The sequence below is a fragment of the Gavia stellata genome, chromosome 5 (assembly GCF_030936135.1).
Source record: "Gavia stellata isolate bGavSte3 chromosome 5, bGavSte3.hap2, whole genome shotgun sequence".
Classification (NCBI taxonomy): Eukaryota; Metazoa; Chordata; class Aves; order Gaviiformes; family Gaviidae; genus Gavia; species Gavia stellata.
Window position 1 is genome coordinate 45,705,477 of NC_082598.1, and position 18,982 is coordinate 45,724,458.

Consider the following 18,982-nt stretch of genomic DNA (forward strand, 5'->3'; position numbering starts at 1 on the left):
TTGTTTTTGTCATTTTTTATTTCCTGGTTCATATATCAATTTTTAATAAACTGATGAAAAGACCAGATTATAAAAAATACAGTACTTAAAATTACACTGGCCATTGTGGCAGTGTACTCATTTTGCATGTGTGCTTAGTCTAAAGTACATATTTTTTAATGTTAAGGTGTATTACTTGAAACCACCCAAAATTCAACTCTGTGTGGCTTGAGATCTAACACTGTTATTCTCAATGATGTATGATACTGAAATACGAGCATTCGACTATCCAATTCATCAGCTGTGTCATGAAAATGTTTTATGTTTAATCCTAAGGGGAGAGAGCATGCTTATCCTTTGAGAGGACAAGGAAAGGTCTTCACTTTCAAGGATCCTACCATTTGACCTGAAAAAGCATCAGTGGGCTCCTCACAGGCAAATTTGGAAGATACAGGATTGTGCAGAGAGAAGTAGTGAAAACATTTGGAGCATTAGGACTGAAGCCCAGAATATGTGAGGCAAAAATGATTTTTATTTATCCACTTCTTGGTATTGGAAGAAAAAACAGGCAAAGGAGGGATGCCCTAGTGCATGTTGTTCTCCCTATATTTCAACTGTAGACTGAGATATTATATCTGCTATGATACACATGCACATGTATGCATATTTATGTTATGTAACACACGCACTTTTTGTATCAAATAATACACACCTGCCTTAAAACTCTGCAGACTTGGAGTAAGTAAACTGCAGGTATGTGAGAGTCCTATTTCATGCAGTCTCAGCACTGCATCCGTGTGGGTTTTTTCCCCTCTTATCCCTCCCTCTGTCCCATAGGATTTAGGTGACAGAAAAGGCGTCTGAAAACAGGGGAATTCTTAGATGCTTAAGGATCTTTTGCTACACACCTATACACAGTCGTAACAAAACAGCAGCAGAATCCCTGCCGGTTTTAATCAGTGTTACATTAACTATGAAATACAACAACTCACAAGATAAGTGTTTGCCTTATGGCTGTATCAACTGTATTCAGAGAAGGCTGGACAATATACGACCTCCTTGTGTAATAGCTATGTATTTTGGTTTGACAACAATGTCAACCCTTTCCAGATATGGAAAGGGATATTAGAATGTGGCACTGCTGATGTTCAGGCAGTAATTACTGACCTTCTGGCATTGGGAATAAGTTTCTCATTAAGCCTTTCCCCAATACTAGAAAATAGGAAAATTTTTACTTAGGTACTACTAGGATGAAGATGGGGAGTTAGGCACGTAACTGTGACATCTTGTAACCAGGAAACCTTCTACAGAACTGGGTGAGTCACTGAAGATTTCAGTCAAGTTTCCATTTTTCATGTTCATTTACCACTACCAATACCTAACACATTCTACCAATGATATTTCTACAATATATTTTGTAATTAATTTATTGAAATCTAGCTTCTTCTAATGGAACAAACCCACAGAAAACAGAGCAGGAAGATGTACACATTTTAAATTGTTTAATCACATTCAAAGCATTCTTGGCATAGACAGAAAGAACAATGATGTTAACAGATACATAAGAACAGTGAGATATTTAAGAGGAAAAAGGAGTTCTTGTTTATTCCTCAAAAACAAAATATTCCCATTGTGCTATGCAATAGTCAAAGCTACTTAGGCTGAACAGACTTGGTAAAGAACTTGACAGCGATTTGATATAAAAACAACATTACTTTTTTAAAAACATAATGAACTATTCGGCTACAGTAACAGGGGGATTGGATCTGGTTTGAAAGTAGCTCATCACCTTAAAGGACAGTGACTGAATAAGCATTTTGGACAGTGAAAGGGAGCTAGCTATATAAATCCTGTTGTGGTAACATACTCTGCACTTGCACATTTTTTTCCCAAGTGAAAGCCATCTGTTGTATACCATGTGAGGATTTACATTAAAAGAAAATTTGTTTTTACTCTTTATACTTGTTACAAACAATGGAACTTAAGGTGATGGAAATTTTGTGAAAAATAATGTGAAAATTGTTGTGATAAGAGCGAGGAGAGTAAGACTTGTAAAAACTGATAATGTGGATGTATAACAATAATACCCAGTAAGATTTCCAATATTAATACCTTTTAAAATATGAGTTTAATATTCATGCTTCATGGCATAAGTTACTTCTCAATGATGGGCAAGTTCCTGTGATCAAGTTATTCCAAACCCACTTGTTGAAAGATTTCCCGTACTCTGAGGCATTTGATACTCTGATGAAAGAAAGAGGAGTAGTTTTAGTAGAGCTTTAATCTGACTTGCTATATAGATTCCTTTGTTTGCCAGCTTGGCAATGAGAGTTTTCAGGTTAACAGTTTTGCAGTAGTTAGGGAAATGGGATAGTAATAATCGTAATAACTATTTTGGGGAAAAAAATGATACAATTCATAGGTTTACTGTTCACTGTTTTTGTGTTACATACAGGCAGGCCTACAGTTCCAGAAAACTAGAACCCAAATCCCATATTTTAAATGTATTTAAAATACTTTAAAAAATCTAGTCTTGAATGTAAATTGTGAGACAATAGGAGAAGTAATAATTTATAACATGTTGTTAACTTAGTCATTATAATTTTTCTATTCTTAAATATGTGGGTGGGTTTTTTATTAAAATTAGGAAAATAAGGCACTCATCTGTATGAGCTTCACCTCATTTTTTTTTAAATACATTTTGCAATTAACACCTTTTAGGATATTCTTCCTCTCTCTTTTAAGTTAGTTTGGACAAGTAATTTTTATCTACCTCAGTTTCCCTTTGTCTGGCTACTGTGAAGCTCATTAGCTTTTATGGAAAATTAATGACTCCCTGTGGTGGGTTGACCACAGCTGGCAGCTAAGCTCCCACCTAGCAGGAGCAACGGCTACTTTGGAAGGAGTTATATTGTTGAACATGATGTTATATGGCATGGAATTTCCCGTTGATCAGTTAGGGTCAGCTGTCCCAGCTGTGTCATCTCCCAGCCTCTTGCCCACACTCAGCCTACTTGCGGGGAGGGCAGAGTGAGAAACGGAGAAGGCCTTGATGCTGTGCAAACACTGCTCAGCAATAACTAAAACTTTGGCGGGTTATCAACACATTTGTTCACAAATCTAAAACACAGCACGATACATGCTGGTATGAAAAAAATTAACTCTATCCCGGCCAAACCCGGTATACTACTCATACAGAAAGTGCTATAGAGTTGCTAAGTTGTTATACTTATTTCTCTTAACTATTTGTCACAATGTATAGTAGAAAATCTTGAAAATCTGGGATTAAAATATTTATTATTCATTCATTTATATGGAGCGAGTGAAGAAAGAAACAATCTCTGATTTCACAGTTCTAGCATATACTCCAACTGGAGTGATATGCCCACAGGCTACAGATTCCCCCTTGCATTAACTGTAAAATAAATCATTGGAAATGTGAAGATGTGCTCTCATGTCTCGCAGGTTTGAGTTGCACAGGATCCCAATATGCTCTCTGACAAATGCCTTTATATGCTGTCTGATATTGTGCATGATTTCACTGCATAGAAGAGACATGAGGGTTGAGATTCTCATAAATATTAATCAGGGATTAATGAACAGTGGGAGGCTTCTGCGTATCAATTTATATGAGAGGAACTTTGCATTAAATACACCAACATCTATCTATAAATCATTTGGGAAAAGTGAAGGTACTCTCAAGTATCACTTGTTGTTTTCCAACAGCCTAATCATAAAAAACGGGCTAACAGTACATAGGCAACAGACACAATTTCATCGCACGATTATGAATGGCAGTATTTTTTTAATCCTTTTAGAAAAGTAAGTGCTTTTGAAAAGTTACAAGACTATGGTAGCTTTGGGGGTTGAGTACAGCTATCCACAGAACAGAATGAAACATAGAGTAGTAGTGCAGACTTTACCCAGATTTAATAGCTTTGCTTTACTTTAGCGCTGGAAAATCACCCTCTTTTACTACACATGGCTTTTTTGGGTCCCCTAATCTACTAACCTGTGTTATCCAAAGATGCCTTTAGCCTTAGTGACTTGCAATACTATTTTCTGACAAATTTGGTAAGTACTATTTTTTTACTGTTGCTCTTGCCTCCTCATCAGAAAGATGAAGGCCATCCGGGCCATTAAATCACAGTTAATAATCTGACACTGGCATGCTGAGAAGGTTCTTAATACTGGACAGAAGGGAAGTACAGACAGATTCACCTGATGGTTAGAAGGCAGCAATTAGGTAATTGGACAGTGGGCTAAAATTTATTTGCAATTGATCATTGCTATGTGCAAGCAGGTAACTGTTCTGAAGCAGGTGTCTGTAATCTATCACTGTTCCTCCAGCCTATCCACCATGATCTTCTACATTTAGATCAATAAACCTCAAAGGAATGACCATCCCAGCCTTAGAATATCTTTCTTCCCAAGTGAAATTTTAGCTGTTATAGTTGCATAGTTGTAACATTATACAAGCAATTCACAAACTTCCTGAATGTGGAGACCAATGTGTTGTCAAGGGGGACATATATTTTGAAGATATATGTGTGTGTATGAAAGATCAGTAATTGTAAAAGTTACTAGTAACTCACATGTGAAATTCACAATTAATTAAGACCAGAAACAGTGGAAGAGTAATTTTAAAAAAACCCACTTTTTTCTATACAGTGGATGTAAAAGTGGCATCTACACCTCACGCCTGCAGAAGGACAGATTCCTCTGCATATTATTTGTGTGTGTGTGTGTGTATGAGCTAAGGTATTGTATCAAATCACAATTCATGTCATGATATTTGAAACACTTGTCTGCTTCTTAAAATTTCAGCATCAAATGACTGAGTAATATAAGATTAAGATCTACTGTATTTATGCAATTTTGACTGTATGAACAAAGCCAAAAAATTAGTGTTTCATATATTCACAGGCTAGAAGAGACCACAAGGACATCTTTTCTGTCTTTCTGTATATACTATAGATTTTAATCATATCAAATAGTCATCCAGGAGATTCAGATAATGAATCTGATATTTCTAAATCTACATCTACTTGGGTTTGGCCAAATCTTCCAAAAAAAGCATAGTCTTTACCTGGAGATTCCCACCAAAGAAAATTCATCACCTCTGTGGTAGTTTGTTGCAATGGTTTATCATCCTCAATGTTAGAAAAAATTACCTATTTCTAATTTAAATTTGTCTGGTTTCAGTCTACAATCATTATTATAATTCCTCTGTGAAATTAAAGACAACATTACTAAACAGTATGTTCTCTCCGTTCAGGTATATATATGTCTCCATCCCTCAAATAATTTTCAAATTTTTTCCTTGCCCCTAATTTTTTAATACTCATTTTTAGAAGGGCAGAAATAAAACTACATAAAGCATTTTTAATTTGGTTTCCCCAATGAAGAATACAGATCTGAGACTGTTGCATTATTCTTACTCACCTCTCTCTGTATATTCCTCCAAGGACTGTACAAGGGCTTTTGGGTCGTCTTCTTTTTTTTTTTTTTTGACTCATTAGACTCAGATCTCATATTGACCTGCATGTCTGCTATGATCCTTAAATCCTTTTATAGCCGCTACTTTTCACGATACTGTTCTATATGCACGTCCTGCATTCCTCATTCACATGTGAAGTTGCTCGACTTTATGCTTGGCTATGTTTGAACACATTTTGCTTAAATGAGCAACTTACTAATATAATGACTTTCCTGTCATTATTTACAACCTTGGTGTCATGGACACATACTTACAGCCAAATCGCCTGTGAAAATTTTGTGAAGTATGAGATTTGGTACCAAGCAGAAGCAAAACTTCCCTGCAAAATGATGATCCTGCATTGACAACTACTTTTTATTGCAGAGAAGTTATTTTTCCTTCAGGTATCAGTTTTTATTCCAAGAAAGGTATGCCCTCCTGATATTACAGTTACCTTCAGCAAGGTTTTCTAATAAAAAAATTAAATTAGGTTTGTCTGACAAAGTTCATTTTTCCATAAACCCATGTTGACTGCGTTACGTTCACATTTTTCTGTAGCTTGTTCTCATATCTTCTATTTTATTGTTTCCTCGGGATATGCATCAAGCTATTCAGCTTAGCTGGGATACCTGGCTTTATCTTATTAATATTTCAACAATCATCTTCTAGACCTTCCAAATTTTCCTCTTATTCTGAGATTTATGAAAATGTTAAGAGCTAGTCAACTCTTTCAAAATTATCAGGAACAAATTATCTAACCTGTCAGATATATGTTCCTATAAAAAAACCTGTTATCATCTTCCTCAGTTGCTAGTGGCTTGGAAAATACTTCCTCATCTTTAGGTAACAAAAGTATAATTTCTCATTCTTTGGTGGTTTTTTTTACTCTACCAGACATGGAATCCTTAGCTTTCCATATCAGTTTGCTTCACTTCCCCTTTTCCCTTCTGTATCTTCCCTCCAGAACTTGCATTACTTTTTCCATCCTTACACCTCTGCCTAGTAATTCTCATAGACTAAGAATCAGTCACACAAACCTCACAGGCACATGAACAGACCTCTCTCTTGATTTGTTCAGCTTCTCAAAATCCCAGCCACACAGCTCTCACTGAGACAGGCAGACAAATAAATATATCAAGCACACAGCTTGCCAAATCCTCTTACATCCAAGAAGATTGGCAGCTTTGAAACTATTTTTTCCCCACTTCTTTTTCATCTGTATTATTGGGCTGTTTGGATATTTACATCTCTGTCTAGCTTTACTGAATTTTAATTGGGGTACTGAAAAGTTACAGGCAATATGACAGGCCGAGAAAGAAATGTTTGAACAATAGTATTGATAAAATCCTATTACTTCTAATAAATTACTTTTGGGAGCCATACTTCTGGTTCTGGGGAAGGGTAGGTCCTTCGCGAAGGTTTCCCAGCATCCCACTTTGTATTTTCTCTCCCACCCAGGTCTAAAGTTCTGTCTAATTTTAATATTCACAAACACTATTTTGACAAAGTTATTTCCTATATTCTTATTCAAAGACATATATCTTAGTTGTCTGTACTTGCTCCCATCTGTCTTTTTAGGACCTTGGTTGCAATGGTAGCCTGTAGCATGATCAGTTAGAAACTGTGTTGGGCCTTAGATAACTTCTATTTTCACCTAGACTTTACCAACTAATCATCATATAGCCATAGGCAAGTCATTCAGCTTCTTTCTTCACTTGCTGTAATATTTGTAAAGTGCTTTGAAATGAGTAAGTAAAAACTGCTACTTAAGTTCAATGTATTACTCTGCTCACATAGCTAATCTAGTGTACTCACCTCCAAAAACATTACCTTCTATGCTAACTTTACATTTGTGTCCAAAGTAGTGGGGTTTTAAAGTTTGAACTGGAAAACATTATAAAGCAAAAAGTCTTTAGCATGTTAACCTTACAAGTAGAATTACATTTTTCCAGGGCTAGAGAAATTGCCACCTAAGGAAGGGAGGGCATATCTCACAAAGCTATGTTTTCAAATTCAGAAATAAGCAGAACACAATGAATAGCATGGATAGTTGTAAATAATTTTAAGTCTACAAAGTTAAGAAGGTTTAAGAACATGAACAATCACGGAAAAAAAATTGTATTAAACTGCCCCTTGCACAGTTTAAAAGAAAGATACATTGTAAATGGGTATTCAGATATAGCTGATTATCAGAATATATACGATTAGCTGCTGCAGCAGGAGCTTATAAAATCAAGTATCTTAATAGCTTCAGAGCAAGGGCCAGTAGATCTCCTAAGTGCAACAAATACAGCATCAGGATAAGGTTGTTGCAATCTTGAAGCCAGTTTCTTTAGTTTTCAAGTAAACTCAATTAACAAAGCTGAAGCCAGTATTTAAATTGCAAGAACAATCTATCCAAGATACTGTAAGCTTTTTACTTACGGCTTTTGGACTGGGAACTAAATGTTAGAAAGAGATAAATAAAGCTGCACAAGAAACTAGAATGCTTTGGAAAGTTGTGGTTGAAATACTTGAGACATGATATGTTATCAGCTGGTTTATGTTTTAAAATGTGTTTGCTGATTCGCTCTAGAATAAGGTTGTGATTAACACTGAAGATCTGGAGTCCCCTGCTGTAGACAAACATCTTTTATTTTTAAATCTGCCTGTGCTAGTGAGGAAGTTTTACACCCACATTCTGCTCCTAAACTATTTAATTCATACCAATCAGCTTAATCAACAGGCACTATTTAAAGCATCTAAATGGTTCCACAATAACTAAATTAATCTTAATGGCATGCATTGGGGAATGCTTATGCAAACCTCTTAGCTGGCAGAATTTAGGGCACTCGTCAGGCAGAAGGTACCACCAGGTAATGAGAAGCTGGAGGACAAGTGAATGGCAGCATCCTCCTCTGTGGGGAAAACTAGTTGTCATGTGTGAGTCTTTCCACACCTTCAACTGATGTAACACTTAGGGAAGGTATGTAAGACCTTATCTTTAATTTAACTTTAGAGAATATATTCACTGTTTTGGTAATCAAGGGTTTTATGCAACCAAAGTTAACATAAACTGAGTGTACCTGTGGTTCAAAAACATAACATAATATGCTGGGAATAATATTTGAGAAGCAAAGATTTATAACATATATTCCTCTTGAAATCAATGATATTTGAGTGAAAAATATCACATAAACTGATCATTAACACTGCTTAATGAAGTACTCATAAGTAACGCAGATTTCTTCAAATCAAACTGATTTAAATCTTTCATTTTAATCATGATTTGAATCATCAAGTAAGAATTGCTGATTTAGATAATTGGTGCTAATCTTTTTTTTGCATTTATATTTTACTTCAGAAAGAAAGGGTCAGTTTCATTACATAGAATAATCTTCAAAATAAACAGATTTGCAGGCAGCACAAAGATTTCTTCTTCTTTTTGCTTGTCAGGTTGACATGTGATATATGAAATTTTTTAAGGGTTTGTCCAGTTTAAAATATATTTATTTAGAGTCTTAATTTTTTTTTGTGGAAGGAAATGGTTAAAAATTCATGACTTTTTTTTTTTAAATTACTTGTGTTTTCCCTCAAGTGGGATAGAAATTAGAGTACAGCTCAAAACATGCAGCGAAATGTTAAGTCTTTTTTCTGAGTTAAATAAAGGTACCATGAAATATGATGGACACACATATACAATAAAATGTATCAAATATGTTTGAATGTTAAAGGACTGATTTATTACAGAAAACAATTTTTAACTATGTTTAATACAGTTTCTGAAAACAATAGCCCAAACCTTCAAAAGTATTTATATATTTAATCATATAGACGGTGTCTGATGGGATTTTCAAAATCACATAATCGCTTTTATGTATGTTTATGTATATCTGAAAATGTCACTTGAATATAAGTCTGTGTTTTAAGTACCTACATAAGTTAAAACAGCTTTGTTGAGAGCCTTTTCTTTCTCTTTTAAATAAGATGTCCTATTTTTCCCTGTTACTTTGTATTGGTATACTGGAAGAGGAAAAAAATGTTTTCAAACACTAAGTCAGCTTACCAAACTCAAACAAAAAAAGTTTTCTTTGTGTTTGCTATTGAATTAAGATCAAAAGTAATTAAAGCACATTGTGTACTTACATTAGAATAGATGAAATAATACTGTAATAGCTGAAAATAAAGTATTTAATGTATTCGGTACCTGCCATCACATTGACCTAAAATCAGATATTTTCCCTTGCCTTCACAAACCTTTAACTCATTAAAATGAAAATTGAGAAGGGTTCATAATCATAATTTTTTTTAATTTATGCAAATGATAGTAGGTTTATCTTTTAACACAGATATTCATAAACTTAAATGTAGTTTAAGTACATTTCTTCTAGGAATAGAAATTTAAAAAATCGTATTGAATAGGATCAGGCCTAAGTGAAAAATCCATTTTTCTTTGAAAATAATATTTTTTACCTATTTACCTCAGAAGTCAAGTAATTTTAGTATAGTCCTAGTAGTCACCAATTTGTGTTATCGAATTCATCTTCCCAGAATTACATAGGTTAAATCACTTTTTAAACAAATTTCTCTATGCTTGGATTAACCAGTGTAATTTTTGTCCCCTGTGTTACTCCGTACCACAATAATCACAAATTCTCCCATATATCCAGTTTCTGCTTCTAAAAATACCCTAATCTCTCTTGCATGTACCAACCATCTTCTTGCACAGCAGTATGTCCACTTTTCTCCATGTTCCTTCTCTATGTTTTCTAACCTGCCACCTGTACATCCTAAATCTAAGCCATAGGATGAATTCTTGCTGAGGTCATCCCACGCTTCCCTCCACAGGAGCATAGTAGTTATCCTCCACTCAGCCACCAATCTACATCACCTGAACACACACCCCCCTCATTATAACCTCTGCTCCTCAGATGTGGGCAATGGATTCCAAAGCAGTAACACTGGAGTAGGGCAGAGATGAAGAAAGAGTGGTCTTCATGTAATTACATGAAACTAACTGTGTTAGAAATAGGGCTGAAGATTGATTATACACAATAAACTTGACAGGTCAAGAAGTTTGGCTGAGTTTATATTGTGTGTAATATTGACTCTAACATAACTTCCTGTATTTGTTTTCGTTGCTTTTATGTTTTATGATTTTTTTAGTGCTTGATTTAGCAATCTAGATATATCAAATGCAAAACAAAACAGAAATTAATGAAACCAACAGAGATGACAATGTCTAGCCCTTAGTCAGTTCTCATCTAGAAAAAGGTCCTTTTAAGATGCACTGGGTTTTTTGGTTATTGTTTTGCAGAAGTAAAGATTAAGTAGCAGATATGTGTAAGTCATTGTCCAGAATGTTGTGAACACTTTTGGACAGTTCACTGATTGCTGCTTTATATTGGAGGCTGTTATGTAAAAACAATCAATAAGCTAATTCTGTTGTCCTTTCTAACCACTGTTCATGTGTGTAACATTGGTTATTTAACACTGAGGTATACCATAGACATTTGAAATGTCAGAATGTTCCTTGCTATTTAACCTCTTCTATTACAGGATGATTCTGTACATAATACAGTACAAGTTTCTTTCTCATGACCAAAAAATTCTTACTATGTAATAACACAATCAGGAATCAACGACTTTATGCCTGCCCAAAAAGATTAAGAGAAGGATAACATTAGATGGCCAAAACCAGCTAAAAATCAAATTCTGCCTGATGATCCTGGTCTTCCTCTATGACGGAACAACAGACCTTGTGGACAGAAAAGTAGCAGTAGTTGTCAAGTTATCCTGACATAACTTTCATAAAGGCTCACTCACCCTTTTTCTAACCAAGACAATTTAATTCAGATTACATTTATTTATAAGTGGCTGAATAATCAAAAACAAAAATGATCTCATAATCAGCTCAACTCATAATCACGGGCAGTCTGATTCACACTGGCCCTTCTTTGGGTGGGAGTTGGACCAAATTAAATCCAGAGGTCCCTTCCAATCGAAAACATTCTATAGTTCTGTGATCCTATGATACTGAAGCAGTATGCAAGGATTTTTGGAAGGTGGGGCTAAAATTAAAAATATTCTTATGTCAATTCAGTAGGAAGTGTAAATATAATTCACCCTGTCTTATGTCGGAGGAACTGACTGAACAATGTCCTGAAACCTTTTTGCCTGTTGCTGTGGTGGTTCACTATTAGTAAATACATTGGGGTTGCAAAGTATAGTGTGAAAATTTTGTCCTATTGTCAACTCAGTTGTTGGAATATTCTGGCTATCATAGTGCTTTATATCAACAGGTTGTGAAAGGTTTTTTAGATTATATATCAACACACAGTTTCATTCTTAGGATCAAAGATTCAGAGGAAAATGTTAAGAAATGTGCCAAAGGAAAACAGCTGTTAGAGAAAAGTGCTGTGAAAGCTACTTAGTATATTCATTTTGCTTATAATCTTTTACATGACTCCATAATATTTAGAGCGGTGGTTTTTGCATATATATAGTGAAATGATTGTGCAGTCAGAACTTATACATTAACATTAGAGAATAGTCATATAGTTTATATTTAAAACGTTATAAACATTCAGCTCTAGAATTTTAAAGTTTAACCATATTATTCATGTTCAGTGAAAATTCCTTGATGTATGGAAAAGCATAAAGGGTCATTTAAATTGTAAGAAATACGGGTCTTGGATAGTTGGGAGGCATGAAACTAAATCCTTTTACGATATTCATTTCTACTGAATTAAAATGAGGAAGATTCAGATAATTATCTGAATAACAATGAGCACTGGGTTAAGCTGATGTTCCCAAGAAAGTCGAAGAACTATATGAAGTAAATTAAACTATGTGGGATATACTATCTATTGAGATTTAATTTTTTTCTCCTTCCTGGCTTTTGTAAAAGTTACAACTGAATAGATATGCTCAGAGTAATGTTTACCTTTTCCCCTATGTCAGTAGGAAAAAACCACTTTTCCCATTAATCAGATAAATGGTTTTTAGACATTTTATTTGATGCACTCTAAATTACACTTGCAAGAACACCAAAAATTAAATATTTTAAACTGCTTAATATCTGAAACATCTGAAGCTGAGATATATAGCAATACACTGCTGCACATATTAATTAATCTATGTTGCTTATAATGGCTTTCCCCATTTGTACATAATGCACATGATAGCTCTGACTTTCTTTGATTTTGTGCTTTTCCTTCCAGGTTTGGATTTATTCTTCATAAGAATGAACCTGTGCTCCAGAAAATTGATCTAGAAACTATGTCGTACATCAAGACAATTAGTTTAAAGGATTATAATTGCATTCCTCAGTCACTGGCTTATACACATCTTGGAGGATATTTTTTTATCTGCTGTAAGCCTGATACCACTGGGGCTGTCCTACCACAGCTTATAGTGGATAGCGTTACTGATTCTGTGATTGGATACAATGGCGACGTAACAGGCACACCACATATCTCTCCAGATGGACACTACCTTGTCAGCATTGATGATGCAAAAGGCCTCATGAGGATCCAGTCCATAACAATGAGAGGAGAAATACAGGATGCATTTGACATTCACACTAATTTGCACATATCTGATGTAGCTTTTCAGGCATCATTCACTGAAGCTCATCAATACAATGTCTACTGTAGCTCCAGCACACAAACTGATGTTCTCTTTGTGGAGCTCTCCTCTGGCAAGGTTAAAATGGTGAAGAGTCTGAAGGAGCCTGTCAAGGCAGGTGAATGGCCTTGGAACAATAAGAACCGTCTTATAAAAGACAGTGGCCTTTTTGGTCAGTATCTCATGACCCCTTCCAAGGAATCTCTGTTTATCCTGGATGGACGGCTCAATAAGTTAAATTGTGAAATCACTGAAGTTGAGAGAGGCAACGCAGTAATTTGGGTTGGAGAAGCATAAGGATCTGTGTTAGATATTTACCGAATTATAGTTTTACAGTACATTGCACTTAAATTACACCATTTTTCAAATTTACGCAATTTTCCTTTTTAACTGTTAGACCCTTCTATACCTGTTATTTCTTTGACTTTAATACAATTTCAATTAACTTCCACATAAAAGTAACTAAAACAACGGCTATTTTATAATGTTACTCCTTATTAATTATCAGAGAGATTGTGTTGTTTGACTGAAATTACTAAATATTGAAATTGATGATAAATATCATACATTATTTTAATGGAAGTAAGGGAAAAAAACAAAAAGCTTCAGGGAATTTAATACGATACTTCGCATTTGTAAATGGAAGACTTAAATATGATTCAAATTTTGGTTTGGTTTGCTTCAGACACAAAATAAGAGCTGTTGTACAACCTTTGACTCCTTAAACTGAAATGTTATGTCCTGCTCTGTCTAGTCCACTCTTTAATCTTTTGGTGCCTTGAAGCGAAAGTATGACATGAAAGGTAAAGCATAGAAATTTTATAATTTATTCCCACTGTGGCTACAAGATTGCTTGTCATTGGAAAGAAACTTTTAGTATCAAATTTCTAGTCTCAAGTTGTGGAACATACATGGAGTGAAAAAAAGGAGAAATTATATTTGCAGTGTTTTCTGATCACTGCCATTTGAGGAGTTTATTTTTATGGTGAGTCTTACTTGAGAGAATTGCTTGCAGAAGCTTAACCTTTTTTTAGAAAAAAATAGATGTTAGGTTTTTCAGCTATCACAGGGTTTCATCAGCAAGGAGTTTCAGTTCTACTAAAGAAAAACATTATACTTACCCTTTCAGAGTAAACCACATTCTAAAAACCTGGCATCACAAAGCTTCATGTATGTCATTGAGGAAACTGTTATTTAAAAACAAACAAAATGCATTTTAAGAAACTGAAAATGCAAAGAACTAAAGTCTACAACCAGTAGATAACGTTTTTGCTTATGCATTGTACCATTGATCCATATTTGTTAAACCATTTGGTTAGCTCCACAGGTTTTCTATTCCATGCATCCAATTGGATTAGTGAAAAAAAACAAAGAACAAAAACTTTGTATTTTTTATAGTTTGTTTACTTAGAATTCTAATATTAAGAATGCTTAAACATGTAGATGGGAAAATAAGATTCCCAGAAATAGAATAGTAAGTCAGTAGGATCAGAAAGCCAGCAGTAAACAACTATCCAGACTTAGAGCAATGACTTAAAAGTTGGGAGTATTTTTATTTTTATTATTTTTTTTGCTAAACAATGCTTACAAGCTCTTAAACTGACCTCCATTTACTGAAAGCAATCAGAAAAAAAATTTATTAAACAAAATTTTACTGCAATTTAGATTGAGTAAAATTGCTTAGAAATCTGGAATTTTCTAGGATTGTAATCTTGTGTGCATTTAGCATCCTGCCCTGTGTGGTACAGTAGATCTCTCTTTAGCTTGAGCAAACCTCCTGGTAGGTAGATTTAACTAAGATAAGAGTTTGCTTACGTTCCTAGCTACTGAATCTGTTTTCCTTTTTAACAACTTTTCTCCATTGTGAACAAACAAGAATCATGTAAACTGTCTGTTACACACTTATTTGCAGTAGTCTGTCTCATGCATTTTTCTTCTGTAACTTACACCATGTGAATCTTCTGTATGTAGAAAATGCTTGACAAAAGGAGAATAAACCCCATAAATTTTAAACAGTCCTGACTTTGGTGAATGCTCCAATGTAGCCACACTGAAGTGGCATGTACCATAGGCTTCTATTTGAAAGCAAGATAGAAGGAAGTTTATCTGCCTTTTATTCTATATATTAAAAAAAAATATATAAAGTAGGGAAGGAAAATTTTTTAGAAGGGCTTAACTAACTGGAAAATTTTTCTTTGGCTGCTACAAAGAAAATCTCATCTATTAAACAATTAGAGTAATTGGAGTATAGACAGATGTCTGTTCTCATGCCTAGCCTCTGGAGCCAAAAACCTCTAGTCTAGAAGCTGTACAAAAACATACAAGCCCAAACCAAGAAGCATGGCACTCCAGTAGCACTGCTAAACAACTCCCTATCCAGCCTGCTCTGCACAGGTGGATTATACACTTACTTAGCCCTCTCCTTGCCTAACCATTAACATTAAAGATAAGAATTTAATCCCATGACAATAGTGAGATGCCCTTGGTAATGAAAGCTGTCCTGCATTGTGCATTATCCCTTACAATCACTATCAAAGTCCAAGTCAGTTGTCAGTTTTGGCAGCGTCTTATTCTTTTGTATTAGGAACATTTGGCAATAGGAGGAGCTTTAAAACTTGAATAAACTGTGTTGCTCATTATATGAAACAGGAGACCAAAATCTCTACTAATATACTTAACAGATTTGACTTATGTCAGTAATATCACAGTAATTTGTATAGTATAGAAACTGTCCCAATCAGTTTAGAATTCTTGTTTGAAACCAGTTTCCCTATTCCCACCCTAAGGATATCTCTGACTCTAGCTAAAGCAGTTTGGTGAAGGACTATTGCCAGTTCCCTGTATTTTGTTTAGCTAGTCCAGTGTAATAGCTCAAAGACCACAGTTTGTTTCTTTCCTATTGTTATGGAACTGAAACAGGTTTCTGGTGTCCAGGAGTTGTTTGATTCCATTAAATAAATGAAAAAACAAACACTGTCCTCAGTGTTTCAAATTTCCCTTAACACAAACCCAGATGTAACAACAGCTGGTTTTGAATCCTGTCTTTCCCAATTGCTGTTGGAAGCAAATGCAACGAATGCCTTCTCTTAATTTGTGGAAAACACCCATATTTTATTTCACAAGCTGTTACAAACTTTCGAGATTTAGGAATTTCTTACAGAAACACATTAGAAAAAAGTAGTGGAAGATAATGGAAATGTAATGGAAGAAGCCAGATGTACATGATGACCAAGTTCTGTGACAGCTGCTGCAAGTTTCTACTGTGTTCCTGTACACTAATGAATTTGAGAAGCACATGTGACAACACGACGGAGTGCTCTTCACCAGGGATTGTGATGATAGAGCTGCTTTTGCTAAGGTATTAAAAAAAATATTATTTATGAGACATGAAGAAAAGGCTCTGTCAGACTATTTTAAGAGTCACCAAAGGAAAGAAAAAATGGTGCCAAAGTAAAAAAAATGTTACTTTTCCCTTCAGTTTGGCAGTAGACATTTTTAATAGTCTGTGCCCGAAGGTATCTTTTAAACTACCTTTCCGTATTGATAAACAGCTGGTTATTTGCTGCACATCAATCAATATGTATGAGGGATTAAAAACAGAGATTTTTTTTTTTCTTTTGAAAGTTTCTCTTTTATAAACTAGCAGAGATTTTTATTTCAAAATATGATCTTGCAATTTTCCACTTTTTGCATGTGGTCCAGAGTAACGTCATCTGTCTTCATTTATATACATTCTGACTGCTTGGTTTATAATACCAAGTTGTGAGAGAATGCTAGTTAAGCAACTGCATAAATACGTAAACTGAACTCAGAACACCCCTTCAGTGCATTTAATTATATTTCCCATAAACAAATTGTTTCAAACATCTAGTCATATGGTTCCAAAGAGTTAATAAGTCCAAAAATAAGATGTCTTTGCAAATATGTGAGAAATATATCTTGGATAAGCAAGTTTTTAAAAACTTCAATGCAAAAAATTATGAAACAAATTTCAAAGAACTCTGCGTATTTTTGTAAGTGATATGAATGAGGTTAAAAGTGTTATTTTAAGTTTTTATTAAGCCTCCTGTTCACACCATATCGTTCAGTAAGGTTGTCTGTTAAATACAAGTTAAAGGGCATCTGAACATTTTAGGCTATCATAGTATTATTTAGATTTTAAATAGTGACTCTTCATCAGCAGTTTCAGCTTCTTTCAATTAACAGAATTTTCTGAGCTTGAATATGGTATTCCTTTGTGTTATTGAACAGCTCTTTTGTTTTACCAAGGTAGTGTCTGCATTTCAGCTAGGAATGAAATATTCCCAAATATGGATTACAGAATAGCAGACTTGCAAATTATGAATGTTGTAGTAAGAAAAAAACATAGTTATTACATCATTTTGCCTGGTTACCACAAGGTAGTCAGTTTGATTTCAACTGAAAGAGCATCATCAGCTTAATTGGGACATTTGTTTTTACCTAGTGAAAGACCAGTGACAGGATACCTTGCAGGATATTTTGTAAATAAATTTGTATGTCTCAAATAATTCTAAAAAAAAATTAGAATTACCAGTCACCTGCACTCATTTTTTCCCCTTTTCATGCTACTTTGAAGTGAACACCTGTAACGCACTTCAAGAGCTTCTGGAAAAATGAATCAATTATTTGCTACAGGAACATGCCTAGTGAATATTATAAGAATTCAAAATTGCATTAACTAACATTTTCACTTATTCTCCTTATTCTAGCAGTCATTCTCTCAAACAACCTTAGGGAAAACCAATACAGACAGATAAGCTTTGTAAAATATTTTATACGTCAACAGATTCCAATTTTGTCTGACTTAACTTCATTGTGTAAATGTGTGGATTTGAACCAGGCTATGCTGTATCCTGAACAAGTGCTCTCACCACTGGGTAGGGTACAAAAAGGAGGAAGTCTTTGCCTGCTCTTTCTGCATCTACATTTTGAAAGAAAAGAAAGGCCACATCTTCAAAGACTGTAGATAGCTATTTTCAGCTTTCTGAACTCTGATCCAAAATGGTGGGAGGCACCTTCCAGCTATTCTCAGTAGCAAACTGAAGTCATAGGGGGGGTCCTACACCCTGTGTCAGTTCCATTAGCTACCTCTAGACTATCTTTTTTATCCTCTGCCTCTCCAGGCTCTAATTCTGAGGCACCCAACATTCTCCATTGACACAGGGGACTCCTAGCAATAAGCTCAAAACCATTTAGCAGCAATAGCTAACTCTAAGGCACTTCTGACTCTAAATTAGCCCTAAGTACTCAAGCAGCATGTATCCAGCCAGTAGCAATGTGACCTGACAGTACCCTGTTTCTGCTGGGTTGTCGCCAATTTCAGAGCTTCACTGAAGGAAATAAAGCCAGAATAAAGATTATTATTGGATGAAGGGAAAATTTAAAAAAAAAAAAAAAAGACACCAAAACCTTCCTTGCTTGCACAAGTAACTAGAAAAATACTTAAAACAGGGATCAATATACAAAAAATAATTTTCTTTCCTTCAAAACATCTTTGCAAAATATCAGACTTTATAGGACTGTTATCACAAACTTATTTTCCACATTTATTTATAAAATCCTCCAAAACTTTACTAAGTTCTGTGTTAAAACAGTGAAGGTTTCCAGCATAAATTTATTCATGACTATGCCATTTGTTGTGATGGAATTCTTTGCCTTCAATAATTCTACTCCTTCTTTGATAATATTTTCCAGACTGTATGTGTAAACAATTGTCACAACTTCTCACCGTTATTTTTGGTGAAGTTAGACAAATACTTGATCACCATGGTTGTTTTCATATCTGTTACGGTTGAAGTTCAGCTTTCTTGAATACACGTGCCCTGACTGAAAGCATTAATCTGAACAAGGGGAAGAGCTGGAACCCCAGTTTCCATTTTTTGCTCGCAGCCCTAT

The 18,982-nt window shown here is 34.7% G+C and overlaps 1 protein-coding gene across 3 annotated transcripts in view; it reads left to right on the forward strand.

Moving 5' to 3' along the window:
• FSTL5 (follistatin like 5) overlaps positions 1 to 13,363 on the forward strand; it is a 300,770-nt gene extending 287,407 nt beyond the window's left edge. For all 3 annotated transcript variants that reach the window (XM_059817815.1, XM_059817816.1, XM_059817817.1), the window contains one exon: positions 12,661 to 13,363. In XM_059817815.1, coding sequence (XP_059673798.1) covers positions 12,661 to 13,363 — 703 coding nt within the window. The remainder of the gene's footprint in view (positions 1 to 12,660) is intronic.
• Positions 13,364 to 18,982: the final 5,619 nt, after the last annotated feature.